This window comes from Carya illinoinensis, chromosome 4 (genome assembly GCF_018687715.1).
Source record: "Carya illinoinensis cultivar Pawnee chromosome 4, C.illinoinensisPawnee_v1, whole genome shotgun sequence".
Lineage (NCBI taxonomy): Eukaryota > Viridiplantae > Streptophyta > Magnoliopsida > Fagales > Juglandaceae > Carya > Carya illinoinensis.
This window is the reverse complement of record NC_056755.1, coordinates 13,040,108-13,061,526: the sequence shown is the minus strand read 5'-3', so window position 1 is coordinate 13,061,526 and position 21,419 is coordinate 13,040,108. Positions and strand designations below refer to the sequence as shown.

At 36.5% G+C, this 21,419-nt stretch overlaps 1 protein-coding gene across 3 annotated transcripts; it reads right to left on the bottom strand.

The window, feature by feature from the left end:
* Positions 1–5,241: 5,241 nt before the first annotated feature.
* Positions 5,242–19,197, bottom strand: LOC122307279 (pentatricopeptide repeat-containing protein At5g48730, chloroplastic). Of its 3 annotated transcripts, none has more exons than XM_043120048.1 (4): positions 18,703–19,197; positions 12,482–12,888; positions 11,292–12,021; positions 5,242–6,013 (listed from the first exon to the last, which is right to left on the bottom strand). In XM_043120048.1, the coding sequence occupies exons 1-3, from the start codon at positions 19,138–19,140 to the stop codon at positions 11,304–11,306; spliced, it is 1,563 nt and encodes a 520-aa protein (XP_042975982.1). In that variant the 5' UTR covers positions 19,141–19,197; the 3' UTR covers positions 5,242–6,013; positions 11,292–11,303. The 3 variants fall into 3 exon arrangements, with proteins under 3 accessions (XP_042975982.1, XP_042975981.1, XP_042975983.1); XM_043120047.1 differs by lacking the exon at positions 5,242–6,013 and adding an exon at positions 8,237–9,169 and having other exon boundaries at positions 18,703–19,196; XM_043120049.1 differs by lacking the exon at positions 5,242–6,013 and adding an exon at positions 9,176–9,360.
* Positions 19,198–21,419: the final 2,222 nt, after the last annotated feature.

Below are 21,419 nucleotides of genomic sequence, written 5' to 3'. Positions count from 1 at the left end.
CCAAATAATTTATTACTCATTACTTGACAAGATACGAACACAATTCATAAACATGAATTGCCACCCCTATTTACAACTTTCCTATCATGAAATAGAAGGAAAGTTATTTATTTCTTCCTAAAAGGAAATGAGGTATAGAGATTTAATTATTAGACATTTTTCATGGAAGAGGACTTAAGCTCGTCATTGACAAAACTTTTTCCTTTAAATAAGATAGTGTGTATATGCATGGTTGAATGTGAGCTTCTTGAACATTTCAATACAATATCCTATCAAACATGGCTAAAAGAAGTGAACAATACCACGATAACCTAGCGTATTACCAAGATCTTAGCTAATTAGAGGTGGTAAATTGTGTTAAACGGCCGTGTTTGTATCGTATCAAGTGATGTATATTTTACGATATAGTTAAGTTCGAACTCGATCCGTTAAGCTTAACGGGTCATATTTTGAAACCCTATCATGATTTATTAAAATAATAAATTGACATAATACGACTCGTTTTGACCCGTTATGAATTAATTAAGAATACATCGACACTTCACGTTCTGTTTTGACCCATTTTTACCTGTGTCAACCCATTTATATAAATGAGTTTAATTGACCCTAATAATTTATTTGACCTAATTAACATAATTTTACATAAAATTTAAAATCACAATTTTCTAAAAAAATAAAACTAACTACATAAGTCTAAAATTATAATTTAGAGGAAGTGTGAGAGGTGGTTGTGACTCGTAAAATCTGACTCAACTGAGAATTGAGAGATGGATTTAAGAAATACGAAATAGGGTTATGGTATTTTTGTTTTTAGGTTAAAAAGGATATCGTTGTAATTTTGAGTAAAAAATTTAACGGGTCACTAACAGGTAAGCAGGTTGAGTCGTTAGTGACCCGTTAATGAATTATGTCTTAATGGGTCAACCCGTTTTGACCCGAACTCGTTAACATTAAACCCAAACTTGCTAATTTCATATTGTGTTCGTGTTGGGTTAACATGTAGTATCACATATTACAACCCCTATGGCCAATTGTCCTAATCAACTGCCATGTTTGATTAGGAAGCAATAGATGACATGAATTTGTTAAAAGATATCATATTAGTGATAACATCATTTTAGAAGATGTTTGATAAATGAGATGAGATGAAAATTTTGTAAATAGTAATATGATGGTTTGCAAATAGTAGTTAGATAGTTTGAATTAAGTATTTATTAAATTTTGGAAAATAAGATAAAAAAAAGTTGAATAAAAAATATTATAAAATTAAAATATTGTAAGAATATTATTTTTAATATTATTTTTGTTTTAGGATTTGAAAATTTTCAATTGTTTTATGTTTGAAAATTTGAAAAAATTATAATGATTAATTTGAAAAAATTGTAATGATTATTTTGAAAATATTTGTGTTTGAATGATACTTGGAAATGAAATAAGATAAAATGATATAAGATGAAAATGATTTCCAGACAACCCCTAGACCCAGGGCTTATATGGAATTATCATTGAGACAACGGATCTCATAGATACACAATAAAAATAGGCATTATGAAGACTTACATTAACATTGTTAGATGAGGTTCTTATTGTTAGTATTAAGAGACTATTTGGCAATACAACTGTTTTTAAGTATTTTTAGCTATTTTTAAATATTTTTTTCCAAACATCACTCAAATATAAAATACTTTCAACTTTAAATCTTCAACTTTTTTATCTAATCATTACCTAAACATTACAATTTTATAAAAGTCCCAAACAAAATATAAAAAACTAAAATACTTTTTCAAATTTCAAAACAAAAATAATATTAAAATTTAACTCTATAATATTTTTATTTAACTTTTTTTCACTCATTTATCAAAACTCAATAGAAAATATTAATTCAAATGATTAATGACAACAACCAAATTAATTAACAAAGCCTTCATGTTACAAGCAATTTCCTTCCTTAAAAACTCCAAAAAGAAGTCATCTTGATCTAACTATTTCATTACTATTTACAAATATACTGAGACCACATTTGGTTATATAGTTTAGATGAAATGTGATAAGATGTTTTGAATAGTAATGAAGAAAATATTGTTATAATATAATTTTTTAATATTAGTTTTATATTGAGATTTGAAAAAGTTAAATTGTTTATTATATTTTATATTGAAATTTGAAAAAATTATAATAATTAGATGATATAAGATTGTTTAGTTTTTAATAACTAATATAGGCCTGAGATATTGTAAATATCCAAAATGACCCTAAATGTTTTCGAATTCCCTCAATGTTATGATTCATGGATAAGGGAATGTACACAACACCTAGATTCTCTATCAACATAAATATTGAGTTAGGTAGATTTTTCAAGGATGATGACATGCATCGGTTAAGATGTTTAACGGGATGTTTGGAACTAATTTTTATCTCATCACATCTTTTTTTTTTTTTAAATATCACTCAAATACAAACACTTTCAAACTAATAATTATAATTTTTTAAACTAATCATTACAATTTTTATAAACTTAAAAAAAAAAAAATCAATTTTTTCAAATTTCAAAATAAAAATAATATTATAACAATATTTTAATTTTATAATATTTTTTATTTAATTTTTTTTCTCATTTCCCAAAATTCAATACTACTTAACTCAAACTATTTTATTATTATTTACAATATTTTCTTCTGATCTTATTTCTCAAACATTCCGTAAGTAACATTGGAGGCGGAGCAAGGAGAAAATATTAAACATACGTTTTTTTTAAGGTAATTTCCTTCTCTTATATAAAGGATCTTTTTGTGTTTTTAAGCAATGTTTGAGCTTTGCCTCCAATCCATAAACAAGCTTAGAATATTATTAATGGTCTAGTCATTGCCAAGTTTAAAATTTGGCTAAAAGTTGAAGTTTTGGCTAAATCTAAAACCATTGAAGATATTAATTCACATTGGACTATTTATCCCAAAGTTAAAATAATATTATATTATGTATTTTAATATTAATGTTTTTAAGAAAAATGCTATTCTCACCGCTCAGACTTACCGCTTGAATTTTTTATTTTATTTTTTAATTTTTCTTTTTACTTAGTAATTAAGAAATTTTTTTTAATAATATTATTTTTTATTTTTTTAAAAAATATATAAAAGTATTAAAAAATACATATAAGAAAAAGGAGGGAAAAAAAACCTGATTAACACTAACGGTGGCTCCCAGTGGGAGTTGGGAGCGGTGGGCATAGACCTACCCTTTTTTTAATATTTTACAAATACACTCTATATATTAATTAATAATTTAATTTTTACCCAAAATTATTGTTTTCCAATTATTTTTTATATCAACCTAATTATCCAACATCATATAACGTTGTTTACAAAAAATATTTCCTGAAAAACCTAGACATAATATAACCTTGTTTACTAATGAAAGTTTTAAAAAGAATTTAATAAAATCTTATTGATTATTTGTGAATAAAATATGGATTTGATTGGTGAGTAATTACTCTCCAACTATTGCTCAAAATCTGAACTAAAATTTTATAGTTAGTCCAATGCAGGTTATTTATATAAAACTTAGCTATATTTTTAATTTCACTGGCATTAGACTAGTCAAATGCCAGTGCTCTTAGGTGTACATGTGATGCAGTTGAGCGAATCAAGATGCTAATCCTCAACACGTTGGGGGCATAAAATGAGGGCAAGCTCCTAATATCCTCCCAATAATACCCGATTTGGATAATAATAAATAAATAAATAAAAAGAAAAATGTTTCATCTTATCTTATCTTATTATTATAATTATTTCAAATTCTCACACAAAATACAATAAATAATTTAACCTTTTCAAAATTCAAAATAATAATAATATTAAAAAATAAAATTATAACAATATATTATTCAACTTTTATCTCAACTAATTTATCTAAATGGTACCTAAAATAATCACATTGCAGAATTTTGGTGAAGAGGTCGTGTTTGGTCAAGTTCATTTTTCAAAATTCTCTCTCTCTCTCTCTCTCTCTCTCTCAAAAAACAAAACAATTTCAAACTAAATGTCTTTGAAGTTCAAAAGAGATTAGTATTTCAACTTTCCCTCAATTCATTTGTCTTTTTGTTTTGTTTTGTTTTATTTTTTTTTTATAGGATATTCATTTGTCTTGATCTCAATGAAAAGTAAAAGATACAAAAATAATCAATTAGACTTTTTAGAGTTTAAGCACGAGAGAAACATTTTTGTTCATCTTAAATTTTATTATTTCCAATCATACCAACTAATGTCTTGCATTTTAAGTGATTAATTTATGCTATATTGTACTATCTCTGTGAACTATGCCTTTATCATTTAAATTCAGCATACTCAACAATGTTCTTTTTTCCCACTCTCTCCCTGTCGACAGTTGGTTAGTTGGTTCAGTTGCATATGATCTTAAACTACAATCTTTGCCTAATCAAATGTAATATTTAAATGTTGCAGATGGTTTTAATTCCTCTACCCTACTTTTCTCCAAAATGCAGTACAGATTGGAGGCATATCAACACGGTGAGGTTGAAGAAAGTGCTGCAACTATAAAAATCCATGGTAGAGAGCTCAGAAAGGAGGTTTTATTTTAAGCTAAAAATAGTCCATTTTCAATGATAGATCTATGACTAGAAATGGTACAATCACATGATGTAGAGACAACTAAATGGTCAAGAAGATACGGCCTTTATCGAAAATATCCAAATTAAATTGTTATGTTGCCCAGAGTAACTGACCATTTACCTTGAAAATGAACTCTTCTTGCCTGAAATCACTTCCAAAACGCCAATGAGTCCAACTAGGGACCAGGTACCTTGCTTAAGCCATCCTTGCTAATGCTGAACAATCATGCAGGCTGAGAAGGAAGAATTGTTTGAGAAGGAAGAATTGTTCAAAGAGGTCCGTTTGTGACTTCATTACTACAAAGATATATATATATATATTTTTTAAATGTCTAAGAACATCTCCTAGACAAGGCCTTTGGATCCACTCTTGGAGAGTAAACCCCGGTCCCGTATACCACACTCTCGAAAATTTCCTTTCACGGAATTGATTAAATCATTGGCTTTTCACTAGGAGGTGTGACCCCAAATGATTGTTTGTACCCATGAAGTGTTGAACATTGGATTTTGAAGGGAGTGAAACCCTAAGACCAAGGCCTTTACCACTTGGGCCAACCATTTGATGTTGGTTAGCATACATAACTTCCCTATTCCCAATGTGTTAAGAAAACAAACTCTAAGCCACTAAGAGCATTGGCATTGCTTTGGCCAAATTCATCTTCAAATTTGGCCAATATCAACACTTTTTTACATCAATGCTGCTATGTATAGTCGCCAGCAGCAGTCGCCGTGCAGTTGGCAGACAACGTGGCACATTATTAAAAGAAAAAATGAAATGAAAAAACAGAGAATCCATTCTCAGATTCTCTCTTCTTGCATCAGTGCTCTAGTCTTCAGCTTCGTGGTGTCGCTGGTGTGATCTTCCTCTAGAGCTCGTTTTTGGCTTCAACCTCTTCAAATCTTCAAGTGGATCTATGCGGGTGGATCATCTTCCTCGTTTTGGTTATTTGCTTCGGGTGAGTTATCTGGCATATTATTAAAAAAAAAAATGAAAGGAAAAACCAGAACAAAACAGAGAATCCATTTTCAGATTCTTGCATCGGTGCTCTCGTCTTCAGCTTCGTGGTGTCACTGGTTTGGTCTTCCTCTCGAGCTCGCCTTCGACTTCAACCTCTTCAAATATTCAAGGGGATCTGTACAGGTGGGTCATCTTCCTCGTGTGGGTTATTTGCTTCGGGTGGGTTATCTGTTTCGTGTGGTTCTGCTTCAAGAAGCCATAGCCCCTACCACTGAACTAAGTCTTCATTGAACTGGTCATCTCTTCTGGGTGGGTTCTGTTCGTGGGTGTTTTCTAGTTCCTCGTAAATTCCCACCAGAACTCGGGTGAAGTTCCATCACGGTGGATACCAGTTGGCCGAGAAGTAAAGTCTCAGGATCAAACAAGTTCACCTGCGAAACACCCAGTAAATAATATCAAAAACTGTACAATGCTAAAGCACCGTTTTTTACTTGCTCTTGTTTCATGATTTTTTGGGGGTTGTTGTTTTATGGAATAATGTTGAAAAAATCTATTGGTAGGAATAATATTGCACATTGATTGAGTTCATTGTTGAGAAATGCAGATTCAAGCTGCAATTTTTGTGTATGTATTGTAAAAATTCTGGACATCCTTTTCAACTTGATTTCTGCAGGCTTTTCCACGTCTGTTTTCAAAGAAAATGCATGTTTCTTTTCCCTACAATAGTGAAAGAGGCAAAGTGGAGTTGTGGTTGAGAGGATGAGAAGGAAGCAGGGGAAACTCAGAGAAATGAAGCAAGTCTTCGTGGAGTTGAAAGGGTTAGGGTTGATTGAGAAGATCAGAAGATAGAGAAGAAGATGAGTGGAGACGAAAGAGGCGAAGTGTTTGGGCGAAGTGGAGTTGTGGTTGGGAGAATGGGTTTCGTAATCGTGGGTTGCATATTCAAATCGAATACACACCGTTTCATTAAGTGACACATAGGACCCGACTACGAGCCACTTACCCCCAACCGATTGCATTAAACATTTTTCTTTTTACATTTGCCTACTCCATCAAAATTCAATCCCCACATTGGATTAGTCATTTATTCTCTATATAATAAAATATTATTAAATTAATAAATTTTTTATTTAATTTATTTTCTCACATTTTGTAATTCTACCAATTCAATGTTAATAATAATTATATTCTAATTAGATTAATATTAAAAAAAGTATTATTAAATGTTAATAGTAATTATATTCTAATTAAATTAATATTTAAAAAAGTATTATTAAATGTTAATAATAATTATATTATAATTAAATTAATATTAAAAAAGTATTATTAAATGTTAATAATAATTATATTCTAATTAAATTAATATTAAAAAAAGTATTATTAAATGTTAATAATAATTATATTCTAAATGTTAAATGTTAATTATATTGATCTAATTAATTTAATTTATTTGTTTGGAATGATAAATTAATATTTTAATGTTTAATGAATGAGTAGTGATCTTCCATCTTTAGCAAACCACTGTAACAAAAGTCTAAATTATTTTAGATTTGCCCAATCCAATGTGAAGGATTTTTGAGCCAAATTATGTAAAATTTGACCAAGTATCTCATTTGGCCAAGCCAATGTGAATGCTCTAATGGCATACATTTTTCACGTTCACAGCAAAGTTCAACAACAAGTCAAAGATCGATTCATGCCAAATTTGAATTCTGGCTAGTAGTAGCACAAGCTCACGAGGATGAAACTTAAAACCAACAAAGTGGGAGACTTTTTCTAGTGCTGCAGGTTTTTTTTTTTTTTTTAGGTAATCAAGTTATATTTATAAAAATAGGCAAAACCCACATATACAGGAAATATACATGGGAAAAACCTAGCTAGAGGTTACAATAGAAAGAAGAAGGTCCAACACCCTAAGTCCATCACAATCAATGCCCGCCCCCGCCCCCCCCCCCCCCCCCCCCCCCAAAATAAGAACAATGACTAGAGAAAAAAAACTTTTAACTCATCCATAATTCTCTCTTGATCTTCAAAGCTTCTGGCATTTCTCTCTCTCCAAATACGCCAACACATACATATTGGAACCATTCTCTAAATTGCCGCTACTTGTGAGTTGCCACGAAGTCCTCTCCAACTTACAAGGAAATCCACCAATCTAAAAGGCATGACCCAAGACAATCCAATTCTTGAGAAAAAATCATCCCACATAGACTTGGCCACCTCAACTATAAAAACAGATGATCTACTGATTCCCCATGCTTCTTACACATACAACACCAATCCAACATAATTACCTATCGTTTCCTCATATTATCTATAGTGAGGATCTTATCCAAAGATGCTGTCCAAACAAAAAAAGATGCTTTTGAAGGAGCTTTTGTCCGCCATATGCTCCTCCATGGGAACATAGTCATTCCAGGGCTCGTTAGTACTTGATAAAAAGAGCTAACAGAGAAAATACCTTTCTTGGAATGGCTCGAGTGCATCTTGTCTTTGGTGCCCCCTGAAATACTTACAGAATACGATGCCGCAAAAAACTCTGTAATAGAGTCCAATTCCCAATCTTGAGCTACCTTATTGAAATCAACATTCCATTGAGAGAAACCATTTGAAACGGACAAAAGATCGGCAGCTGCATCCTTTTCTCTAGCCAGCTCAAAGAGAGCGGAATAGATATCACGGAGACAATGGTTACCACACCATTTATCATACCAAAAATTGACACGCAAGCCATTGCCCACAACAAAATGTTCATGTCCTCGAAAGGAATCCCAAAGACTTCTAATGTATTTTGACAACCCCACTCCATATGTACCTCGTACCTCATTCGAGCACCATCCTCCCCTAGCCTCCCCAAACTGTGAATCAATAACCAACTTCCATAAGGCTGCAGTTTATTAGCTTTGCAACATCAAACCCGGTACTATACAGTGAATCATTACATCTAAATGAGAGTTGTAGGTGCACAAAGCTTCTCGTCTATTGTCTTGTTATTTATAAAGTTGCCTTATAAAACCCCCTTGAAGGTCCTCCACTAAGGCTGTCACATAGGTAAATTCCACCACCGGCAATGGTTGAAGAATTGCTACCAGGAAAAGCTCAAGCCATTGCCGGTCAACAATGGGAGCGAAATATTCTCCCAGCTCTCAAAATCATCTTCCAGGTCTATGCAGATCAAGGGGCACAAATTCAAGAATGCCCTTTCACCAAGAAGCACTAGACTTCTCAGTTCCACTGTAGGAATGGGACTGGTGCATAGATCCACAGCCGGGAGCAGTTCAAAGCCTGAATCCGGCTCAATATTCTCAAGGCAAGCATGTTAACTCTCCCTCCACTGGTCAGTATGAAAATATGCTACTTTTATTGTATGTTGAAGCTGTCTACAAATATCAAACTCAATATGCTTTTCCAGCTCCTTGGCTGAGCATGTCAAGAGTGATGGAGCCAACCACAACCTTCAAAGCAGAAGGTTGGAAATCTTCACCAGCTGGAGAATCAGTAATACTTCTGCATTTTCCCACTATACATTGTCAAGATGACACTAAAAATGATAACCATATATTTTGTAGCTTCGCAGAGGAGTTCACCTGCAAGACATATACAAACTCAAATTGGACGTATATTACTATACACATTACCAGAAGCTCAAGTTGCCCCCACAAGTAAGAGGAAAAGTGCCTATAGAAGATCTAGCTAGTGCAGAGAAGAAGAAACTTGACAGCAGCAACAGATCTTCAACCAAGTGCCTCATCCGCATACAATATCTCCCCAAAAAGAACTGAGGGCTAGCAATGACAGGCCAGTCAACACATAGAGCAATGCAGAGAAATCAGGGAATCTACGACAGGTTGAAACAGGCATACGAGACATGACCATTGTAAATTGCAAATTCTTGCATTTCCAATTTTCACCTCCGTTATATGAGATCAAATTTCCTGCTATAATATTTAACCACCTTTGGGAATTTTTTTGCCTTTTTTACTTACTAAAACAATTTTCTGTACATGTATTCATCCAGAACATCCCGTCATTTATGCTATGGTGAGTTCCCAAGAAAATAGGCTATTGGTATTACATGCTTTGTTCATAAAAAAAATGATGCATCATCCCTGATTTTGTCTCATATGAAAACCATCAAATTCGCTGTCTTGATGGTGCATTTTTTTAATGGCACGTCAGTAAGTGGAAAGCTAGAGTGGACAAACAGAGATAAGAAACCAGGATAAATATTCAGACACAAAAGGCAAAAGCTGAGAAACATGGCAATGTGACATTAGGTAGAAGACTGAAGGAAGTTCAGGAAAAGGTAAATTGGAAGGTAAAAAGATGTAAACAAAGACCGAAGGAATTATCTTGAGGGATAGGGCATGATAGAACAGGTGGTCCTGGCAACAGTGATTCAGAAGGATAAGAAACTGTAGGGTTAGATTTGGATAAATTCATCTCCAGAGTCCAGAGACAGGAAACAGTAAATCCATGAAGTGATATCATAAAATTTTTGGCCCATCTCACGAAAGGAGTTAGAGAGCAAAAAGAAAATAAGAGAAAAAGAAAAAGAAAAAGAAGTGGGAGTGGAACCTAGTGATGACAATCCAATTTCAACATGCAAAAATAGAGCAAGTGTTGAAACTAAAAGGAAAAGAATAACTACATGTAATGATTATTTATACATCATTATTCTTTGATTTGTGCTACCTGATGTGGTTGCAATCATATCAATACTTGTAATGAGTACTAAAGTAATGAATTACAGGTGGCATCTTCTCCTAAAGTATTCTTCCATTAATTAGTAGTTGCACTATTTGTGTTCTGCTGTAAATTTAATATGCTTGGGAAATTGTGATTCCATCATGTTAACCCTAATTGATGGATGATATGACAATACTGCTCAATAATAACAACAATAACACTTCCCTTTGTTTGGTTTTGGAATTTCTATAATGAAGATCTAATTTTCTGTCCCCTTCTCGTGTCACCTACAATATCACACAAGTCTAAATACCACTTCCTTGTTCCAAGATATCATATCCTCCTGAAAATACATTTCTGCCTTTAATTTTTTAATCCTCTGACAATCTAGCTTGCAACATTTCTCCTATCCCTCATTCATAAAGTTCTGCACATCATTTTACATTCACTCTATTGCAGTTAACAAATTAAGTGGTATACTGTTTCAGTTAATTTGTATCTAAGACATATTGAAACCCCACTGTTCCTTTACCATCTAAGATCTATCCAAACCACACTATTTTTTAGTCCCTCATTGAACAATGTACTTCTTTTCTTTGTTTATTTAGACAGATAATAGGTGTCTCCATGATAAACATGTATACACCATTTGAAATAGTTTGGAATTAAAACCTTGTATATGTCAAATTGAATACTCTTCTAGCTATTGTACTTATATGGTACACCTTCTCCAGCATTGCTGTGTAACTAGCACCTTTTTTTTGGCTGATTGGAAATCAAATCCATCACGGAATCAATGAGGATAAGATTTCTACAAGTTACAAAAAACAATGCAAGTGGGTGTCAGGTTATGCCTTGCAGGCCACAATATCAGTCACAAGACAACTTGGCCAACCAAAAGAAATACAGGCTAGTGACACGCTGTTTTTATCTGTTTCAAATTTTCAATCTTAATCCACATGTATTCATAAATAGGAGTTACTAGTATACAAAATGGTGTGCATATAAGGAAGGAATGACCTGTAAATTTTTTCATCGAAAGTCGGGCTTCCCCATCTCTGGGGGAGTCTTGTCAGCAGATCCAATCAGATTTTGGAGCTCCTTCACATGGGTAGTCATCCCTTTAACAGAATAAGCTTTCATCATGGTTCTATATGTAATCTTATCGGGCTTACATCCTTTCTGCTCCATCATTTCAAGAACTTCCTTCATCTCTGCAACACATCCCATCCTCCCATAAGCATCCACCAAACAATTGAAAAACACGGTATCCAATGCTACATCCGAATTCTCTATAAAACGCAAAACACCACCAATCTTTTCAGGTTTACCAGCTTGCCCATAAGCCCTTACAAGCGAGCAAAGTGTAACACAACTTGGCTTGATCCTCTCTGACCGCATTAGCCTAAACAAATACTCCATCTGTTTCAAATCTCCAGCCTTCCCAAATGCATCTATCACCACATTGTAGGTAACAATCGTCCAAGAGTAATGGTATTTCTGCATGTATTCCATTACAGAACTCATTTTTCCATAATCTCCAGCTTTTCCATAGGAATCTAGGAGAATGTTGAATGTTGGAATGTTTGGTTGGACCCCAGCACTCTGAAATTTCTCATAACACTGCTCCATCGTTTCAATCTGCCCACTGCTGCCAAAGGCTCTGAGTGTGGAGTTCATTGTCCAAACATCAGGTTCGGAACCCCGTTCTTGGAGCATTTCAACAAGTATCGATTCCATCTCTGCAAACCTTTTAAGAAATAGAGATAATTAGTCACTGCTCAGAGATTGAAGTATAATATCATGCTTCATTTGGTTGCCAAGTATATAATATAAAAATAAAATGTAAGGAAATGAAGCCAACACAATTCTCAAACTTGGTCAATTGGAGAAGAGGGAGTGATGCCATGGGAAGTGAAAATGATGGAAGCAGCAGTTATAAAGGCAACAGCAGTTGTCTGAGTGGAGTAGCAGTTTATAGTAATAGTGGAAGTGATGGTTGCTGTCTGTCCACCTTTTCTCCCCCCATAAAGAAATGGCAAGTAATGAAAAAAGAAGATTTTAGTAAAATTTCCTGTGCACCCCCCTAGTGCTCGCTTTCTTGATTTTCACGGTACACTTAAAATTGGTGTAATTATGTTCCCTTATTTTATTGGCAACCAGATGACACAAACAAATCATAAAAATGTGAGGTGAGATTGGCAAGATACTTTCTAGCCTTCCCATAGGCATCGATTAAAGTATTATATGTGACCGTGTTTGGTGTGATTCCATGAGCCACCATGTCTGAAAGCAGGGCCTGCACTTTGTCGAAGGCAAAATCATGTAGGCATGACTTTATGAGGATTGAGTAAGTCTGCACATCGGGCTGACAATCAGGAGTATTCTTCATATGCTCAAGGAGGGAAAATGCATTGTCAAAGAGACCACTCCTACTATATGCAGATAACAGAGCAGTATAGGATTCACGGCTTGCACTACAGCCTTCATCAATCATTGCTTGAAAGAGTTCATGAGCTTTTTCAGGTTGCTTACATTTTCCAAGCATCACAATTAACTTGATGTACACTCCAGAGTTGGGCCTGTACCAGAGCTGCTCACGTAGTAATTCAAAAACCTGTAAATACAAAAGATACCTTAATCATGAAACGAAACCCTGGTATGACTAATTTAGTTTCTATTAGATAGAATTTTGATTGCATTACAGAAACCAAACCAGAATGTAAAAAGAAATAAGAAATCATAATTAAATAACATACAATACGATAAAACAAGGTGCTGATATTACAGGATAACATTTCTCTGCCACCTCACTGGCATGTATATTGAAATTTGTACAGCTTTTTAGGATAGATTAGTCTTTTACCTTATAGAGCACTAGGCTTTTCCTTCTATATATTCTTTTACTGTACAGCACAGTAGTCACGTGAAATACAACAGAATTATTTTCCACATTTACTCTCACGTCGTCTCTGCCTTTTGCTCTGTTTTCTTCCATTTACGCTGAGCTCACGTTTGGTTCAGCTCCATTTTCGCTGACTCTGACATGGTATCAGAGAGGTGAACAATGGCCGCCAGCGATCCTCCTCCTACCAAGAAATATACTAACCTTGCAGACCCAACCAACCCTTACAGACTTGAAACCTCAGACAACCCCGGCACTGTGCTTGTCACAAAACTCCTCAATGCTGATAACTTCTGCACCTGGTCTCGATCAATCCAAAGAGCACTGCGAGCCAAAAATAAACTTGGATTCCTAAATGGAACCCTCACCAAACCATCCGAACCCGATGACCCCCTTTTTGAACTCTGGCAAAGATGCAACGATATGGTTGTCTCTTGGTTACAGAACTCCATCAGCATCCCTTTACGTTCATCGGTTGCTTTTGTTGACGATGCACACCAACTTTGGAGTGAACTAGAAGAGCGCTTCTCACCACAAAACGGACCACGCATATATGAACTCAAGAAGCAGTTGGCTAATCTGACCCAAGACGATGATTCGGTCAATATCTATTACGGTAAACTCAAATCTATTTGGGATGAATTATCCATTTATGACCCCTTACCTGTTTGTTCTTGAGGCTCAACCAAGCTCATTTCAAACCGATACCAACGGGATTGTGTACTACAATTCCTTATGGGTCTTCATGACTCCTTTGGCAATATTCGAGATCAGATTATGTTGATTGATCCTCTACCGCCAGTCACCAAAGTATTTTCCCATATCCAACAGCAAGAAAGACACCGAGCTCTAACCAACTCACACCCAGCCAATGACTCCATTGCTCTTGCTACCCGAAAATACATTCCCACCCATTTTCCAAACCAAGGCAAAAGAGATAAGCCCTATTGTCCTCATTGTAAAATCACGGGCCACACATTAGCCAACTGTTTTAAATCTGGCAATGCACCAGCACCCGTTTGCACACATTGTGAGATGACTGGCCATGTTGTTGATCGTTGTTACAAACTTCACGGGTATCCTCCCGGTCACAAGCTCCATAAACCAAAGGCAAATGCTGCTTCTCTTAGTGCATCTGAGGTCCCATCTGAGCCAAGCATGTCATTGACGAAGGAGAAATACCAAGATCTTATAGCCTTGCTTCATAGTAAGGATTCTTCACCATCCGCCAACCAAATTCAGACGGTTATTTCTTCCAATCCCCACTCCTCTTCCGCTGCTGGTATCTCCCATTGTCTCCTCTTCATCTTATTCAATGACACCTTGGATTATTGATACAGGGGCGACAGATCATATGATCTGCCACCCCTCTCTTTTCAAGACCATTACATCTTCTGTTTCTCAATCAGTTAAACTCCCTAATGGGGAGCTTGCTACAGTCACCCACATTGGCACCGTGCAAGTCACAGCCGACATTTTAATTCACAATGTTCTTTGCGTACCATCCTTTCGTTTTAATTTGCTATCTGCTTGTCAACTTGCACGACAATTAAATTGCTGTCTCATTTTCCTCTCTAATGCTTGTTTTATACAGGGCCTTTCTCCTTGGACAACGATTGGGAAGGGTAGCATGGAGCATGGTCTTTACCACCTTCTTACCGATCCAGTTTCTCCACATGCCTTAACCAATACTTTGTCTCAAAGATTTCAATCTCAAACTCATACTTTAGCTGCTGTACAACCTGCTGAAAGTACCCATGACTTATGGCACTATCGACTAGGTCACCCCTCCCATTCCCGTATGCAATTAATTTCTGATTTCCATGTAAACACAAAAATGAATACAAAGCAAATTTTGCCATGTTTAATTTGTCCACCTGCCAAACAGTCTCGCACTCCTTTTAGTTCCAGCATTCATACAACTTCCTCTTGTTTTGAACTTATACATTGTGATTTATGGGGACCCCACTCTATTGTTGCACACGATGGTAGTAGATTTTTTCTCACCATTGTTGATGATTATTCCCGTTGTACTTGGGTCTATTTGTTGAAAACAAAATCCGATGCCCGCGAATGCCTCATATCTTTTTATCACTTAGTCACAACACAATTCAACACCCGAATAAAAATCATACGTAGTGACAATGGACCTGAATTTTTCATGCATGATTTTTACTCTAAACATGGAATCATCCACCAAAAATCATGTGTCGAGACACCTCAACAAAATGGCCTAGTCGAGCGAAAACATCGCCACCTCCTTCAAGTTGCTCGCGCCCTTCGTTTCCAATCAAACATTCCATTGCGTTTTTGGTCTCATTGTATCCTCACCGCCACTTATTTAATTAATCGTATTCCCACTCCTATTCTTCAAAACAAATCCCCCTATGAAATTTTATTCCATAAACCACCATCTTACTCACACTTACGTGTTTTTGGCTGTCTAGTTTTTGCCTCAACACTTTGCCACCATCGCCACAAATTTGACCCCCGAAGCCGACGTTGTGCATTCCTTGGTTACCCCTTTGATGTCAAAGGCTATAAATTATTAGACCTTGACACTCATCAAATATTCATCTCGCGCGACGTTGTCTTCCACGAAACACTTTTTCCTTTTAACACTACCTCCCTTCTTGCCAACCCAAACACACCACCTAATCCAACACCACTTCCAAACTTCTCCCTACCAGACCCTGATTCAAATTTCCCCTTGCCATCACCTCTTATCCCACCTCATGAGTCACAAGCCTCACCTCACATACCCCCTAATCAACCACCCAACTCATTCTCTGCACCCCCACCTCCTCCCCCACCACCACCCCGACGCTCTACTCGACCACGCAAACCTCCTGCTCACCTCAACAACTACAGCTGCTCCTCCTTGCTCAATCCGCCACCTCAACAAACCATGCAAGCCTCTCCCTTACAGGTAACCCATGCCTCTAATGCTCCTTCCACATCATTGTCCACGGCAACCCCCTATCCACCTGGTAAAGCATTTCCTCTCTCTGCCACTCTCTCTTTTCATAAACTGTCTCCTTCCTATTTTTCTTTTGCTTCCGCTATTTCATCCTCTCACGAACCCTCTTCCTATGGTGAAGCTATTAAAAATCCTAACTGGTGTGAGGCTATGCGATCTGAAATAGCTGCTCTCGAACTCAATAACACTTGGTCTCTTGTTGATTTACCTCCTGGTAAACATGCTATAGGCTGTAAATGGATTTTCAAGATCAAATATCACTCCAGTGGCAGCATTGAACGCTACAAGGCGCGGTTAGTTGCCAAAGGTTTTACCCAACAAGAAGGACTTGACTACACAGAAACTTTCTCACCCGTGGCTAAGCTTGCCACAGTTCGCACCTTATTAGCCGCTGCATCCATTCAAGGCTGGATCCTCAAGCAATTCGATGTTCAAAATGCCTTCCTTCACGGCGACTTAGATGAAGAAGTTTACATGCGCATGCCACCTGGTTTTTCTAAGAGTTCTCCTTCTCAAGTGTGCCGATTAAACAAAAGCCTTTACGGCTTGAAACAAGCCTCTCGGCAATGGTACCAGAAATTTTCTAATGCTTTACTTGACTTTGGTTTTCAGCAATCTAGAGCCGATTACAGCCTTTTCACTCAACTGAAAAATGGCTCTTTCACTGCACTGCTCGTTTATGTCGACGACATTATTGTGGCAAGCTCAAATATGCAAATTGTTGATGCTCTACAAGCTTTCCTCAATGACCACTTTCGAATCAAGTCCCTTGGCGACCTCCGCTACTTTCTCGGCATTGAAGTAGCTCGTTCTTCCAAGGGAATTTCCATTTGTCAACGCAAATATGCGCTTGACATATTAGCAGATTCCGGCACTCTGGGCACTCGGCCTATCAAAATTCCCATGGATCAGAACCTTAAACTCAGCAAAACACATGGAGAACCTCTCTCGGATCCACTTCCTTACCGACGCCTGGTTGGTAGACTACTCTATCTCACTCTCACTAGGCCTGATCTCTGCTACTCAGTTCAACACTTGAGCCAGTTCATGTCAGCTCCTACAACAACACACATGCATGCAGCTCATCAAGTCCTACGTTACATCAAGAATGCTCCTGCACAAGGCTTAATTTTCCCTTCCAGCTCTTCACTTACACTTCGTGCATATTCCGACTCTGATTGGGCATCATGTGCTGACTCCCGTCGCTCCGTTACAGGATTTTGCGTCTTCCTTGGTCATTCACTCATATCATGGCGATCGAAGAAGCAGTCCGTTGTATCCCGAAGCTCTGCTGAGGCCGAATATAGGGCCATGGCCTCGACCTCTTGTGAATTACAGTGGTTATCTTACATCCTTAAAGACTTGCATCTACCCATTTCTCTGCCAATTAATTTGTACTGTGACAACCAAGCAGCGCTGCATATTGCCAAGAATCCCCGTCTTCCACGAGCGCACCAAACACATCGAGTTGGATTGTCACCTCATCCGCGACAAGATTCAAGCTGGTTTTCTGCGCCCATGTTCCATTCGATCAACTTCTCAGCTTGCGGATGTGTTCACCAAGGCTCTTCCTTCATCCCAGTTTTTCTCTTTGTTATCCAAGATGGAGATAGAAAATATCTATGCTCCATCTTGAGGGGGGATATTACAGGATAACATTTCTCTAACATTTCTCTGCCACCTCACTGGCATGTATATTGAAATTTGTACAGCTTTTTAGGATAGATTAGTCTTTTACCTTATAGAGCACTAGTCTTTTCCTTCTATATATTCTTTTACTGTACAGCACAGTAGTCACGTGAAATACAACAGAATTATTTTCCACATTTACTCTCACGTCGTCTCTGCCTTTTGCTCTGTTTTCTTCCATTTACGCTGAGCTCACGTTTGGTTCAGCTCCATTTTCGCTGACTCTGACAGCTGATTCTATCAATCAAGTTTATCTTTTCTTCGCTTTTCTTTGTGTCTTTCTTTTTTGTTTGGTAATACCCATTCTTTGGTTTCCCCAATTGTATATTTTACATTGCACAATTCAAGTGATTCAGTCCTTCCCTTCTTCGGAAGTATCCACTGGGCTTCAAAGTTAGACATAACCATACAAACCTTTTTTTTTTTATATAGGTAACAAGCATACAAAAAATTATAACCTGGAATCCATTTATTAAATTCTAGATTTTCCGGAAAATGTAAATATCCTAAACTTAAAAAAGACTGGAATTAAGCTTAGGATACAAAATTATTTATGGTTGGTATGTAAATATCAACAAGAAGTAAATATATGTGTTCAACAAGAAGCAAATATATGTGTTCAAACTAAACAAAGCCCACCTATTTCATATCCAAATCATCCCCCCCCCCCCCCCCCCCCCCCCCCCCAACCTACAGTTTTCTAAGCAGCACAACTCCTCGACTAAACAAGAACACCAAAAGCCCATTTTTCCTAAACAAAAAGCATAATCCAACTCGATTCCAAGTCTACCATATAATCTTTAGGCTTTAGATTTCCACATACACATTCAAAACTACAGGGAAACATTCTGACAGACCTTGAGAGCAGACTCCCAGCGCAAAGCGGTGATTCTCTCGTGAAGGGCTTCGAGCACAGTCCTGGGAAGCAGCCTCTTGGAATTGGTGGGGCCCCTCTTCTTCTCAATGAGGGCCTTGGTGGCCTCTCGCCGCAGTATCACAGAGATTGCTTTCTTCGACGCTATTTTCCTGTTTACCTCCTCTTTCCTCTCCCTGGCTTCGCGCTTCTTTAGCTTCTCTATGTCTCTTAGTCTTATTTCACTTCTATCAGTCACTGTTAATGCATTTGGTTCCTCCGGGTTAGTGTTAGAGGTAATGGAAGAAGAAGAAGAGGAAGGAAGGGATAGTGTGGGTTTGGGTCCGGGTATTGGTTGTGATAGCGCAGGCACGGCTTTTGAAGTAGGTCCGCGATTAAACGACGGCGGGAATGGGTGGGTGGGATTGGAGAACGAGGCCATGGATTTTTCAGCCTGTGGAGCTCAGAGATTTGAGTGAAGCTTCGCACAAAACAACGGTTTTATATCTTTTCGGCATTTTTATTTAGGCCATGTTTGGCTGTTGGCAACAAACATATTTATTCGTGGATTCTAGATAGGAAAGGTTAAACATAGATGGAAAAATACAGTTGCAAGTACAATCGTGTACTAATCTTCGTATCAATTTGATGTGATTGATTAAAAAGTAGATTTTATTAAAAACAGTGTTAATTTAAATTTTAAGTATAAATGAATCAGTATTGGTACGCAGATTAGTACGCGACTTTGCTTGTATGTAGCAAAACTCAATATAGATTGATATTTATTATGGGTGAGCTGGCCGTCGCTCGTTAGCCTGCCATCCCCCGTCCGGTCCCGCCCGTCAGATGCGTGCTACAAGACATCCCTTGCATGTTAAATTCTAGAACGACAGAATAATTAAGAGGAATAATTTTTATTAATTTGTAACAAATGCAGTATGAATAGATTACATCAGAAGGAAAAATGAAAGAATAAATCAAATGCTAATTTCTAAGGAAACTAAGGTTTGGACGTTGAATTGAATTAAGATGAAAGTTAAAAATTGAATAAAATATTATTAGAATATTATTTTTTAATATTATTATTATTTTGAGATTTGAAAAAGTTGAATTGTTTATTATATTTTATGTTGAAAGTTAGAAAAATTGTAATGATTAGATGAGATGAGTTAAGAGAAGTTGAGAACCAAACACAGCTAAATCTCCTAGAATATTCACACATTTGCAGTCAATATCTCTTAGAATAGAGCAGAGTTGACTTAGGCAGATTTTGGAAACTTTCCAACACTCCCCCTCAAGCTGGTTTGAAGATGTCTTCTATAGCCAGCTTTCTGATTAAGTTTACAAACTGTTTCTTTGACAGTCCCTTTGTAAGTATGTCTGCTGCTTGCTCAGCTGTAAAAATATAAGGCAAACAAATTGCCCCACTATCTATTTTCTAATTGATAAAATAAAATGCTTGTCCACCTCCACATATTTTGTTCTATCATAAAGAACTGGATTGTGAGCAATAACTATCGCAGCTTTATTATCGCAATACAATTTTATTGGTAATGAACTAGTAACTTTCAACTCTTCTAACAATCTTTTAATCCATAGTGCTTCACAAATTCCATGAGCAACAACCCTACACTTAGCCCCTGCACTACTCCTTGCCACCACATTATGTTTCTTGTTGTGCCATATTACTAAATTTCCTCCAACAAATGCGCAATAGCTAAAAGTTGATCTCCTATCAATGACACTTCTAGCCCAATCTGCTATTTCCACTTGCAAACTCTCATGACTTCCAAACAATAAGCCTTTACTTGGAGTCCCCTTTAGATACCTTAGGATTTTGTATACAACATCAAAATGTTCAGGTCCTAGTGAGTGTATAAATTGGCTTACCACAATTGTTGCAAAGGCTATTTTAGGCTGTATGTGAGAAAGATAACAGGAGTTTCCCTGCCAATCTTTGGTATTGTTCTCTATTGATTACTTCTTCAGGTTTAGCTAGTTGAAGTTTTAGATTCGGCTCAATAGGTGTTTCTGCAGCTTTAAACCCTAATAAACATGTTTCTCCAAGTAAATCAAGAATATATTTTTGTTGGGAAACAAATATACCTTTCTTTGACCTTGCAAACTCCATGCCAAGAAAATATTTCAAGTTACCTAAGTATTTGATTTCAAACTCCTTAGCAAGAATCTTCTTTAATCCCTCAATTTCATTGTTGTCATCACTTGTCAAAATAAAATCATCAACACAGATAATAAGTATAGCTATTTTACCTCCACCAGTGTGTCTATAGAACATAGTGTGGTCAGCTTGAACTTGCAGTAGCCGTGACTCTTTATCACCTTCCCAAAACGTTCGTACCAAGCTTTAGGAAATTACTTGAGTCCATACAAAGACTTCCTCAATCTGCACGCCTTCACTCTGCCTTCTTCGCCTTCAAATCCTAGTGGTTGATCCATAAAAACTTCATCCTCTAGGTCTCTATTTAAGAATGCATTCTTCACATTTAATTAATACAAGGGCCAGTTGGAATGGATTGCTAGGGATAATAACACACAGATTGTGTTCATCTTGGCTACGGGAGCAAAAGTTTCCTGGTAGTCAATTCCATATGTTTGAGTGACATTTGCCACAAATCTTGCTTTGTACCTCTCTACACTACCATCAACCTTGAATTTGATTGTAAATACTCATTTACAACCCACAGTCTTCTTCCCCTTTGG

Coding starts and splice junctions, on each gene's coding strand:
- LOC122307279 (XM_043120048.1), bottom strand. CDS start 19,140: ATGGCCTCGTTCTCCAATCCCACCCACCCATTCCCGCCGTCGTTTAAT. Junction 12,889..18,702: donor GCTGGGAGTCTGCTCTCAAG/GTCTGTCAGAAT, acceptor TTGTATTTACAG/GTTTTTGAATTACTACGTGA. Junction 12,022..12,481: donor GCCTATGGGAAGGCTAGAAA/GTATCTTGCCAA, acceptor ATTTCTTAAAAG/GTTTGCAGAGATGGAATCGA.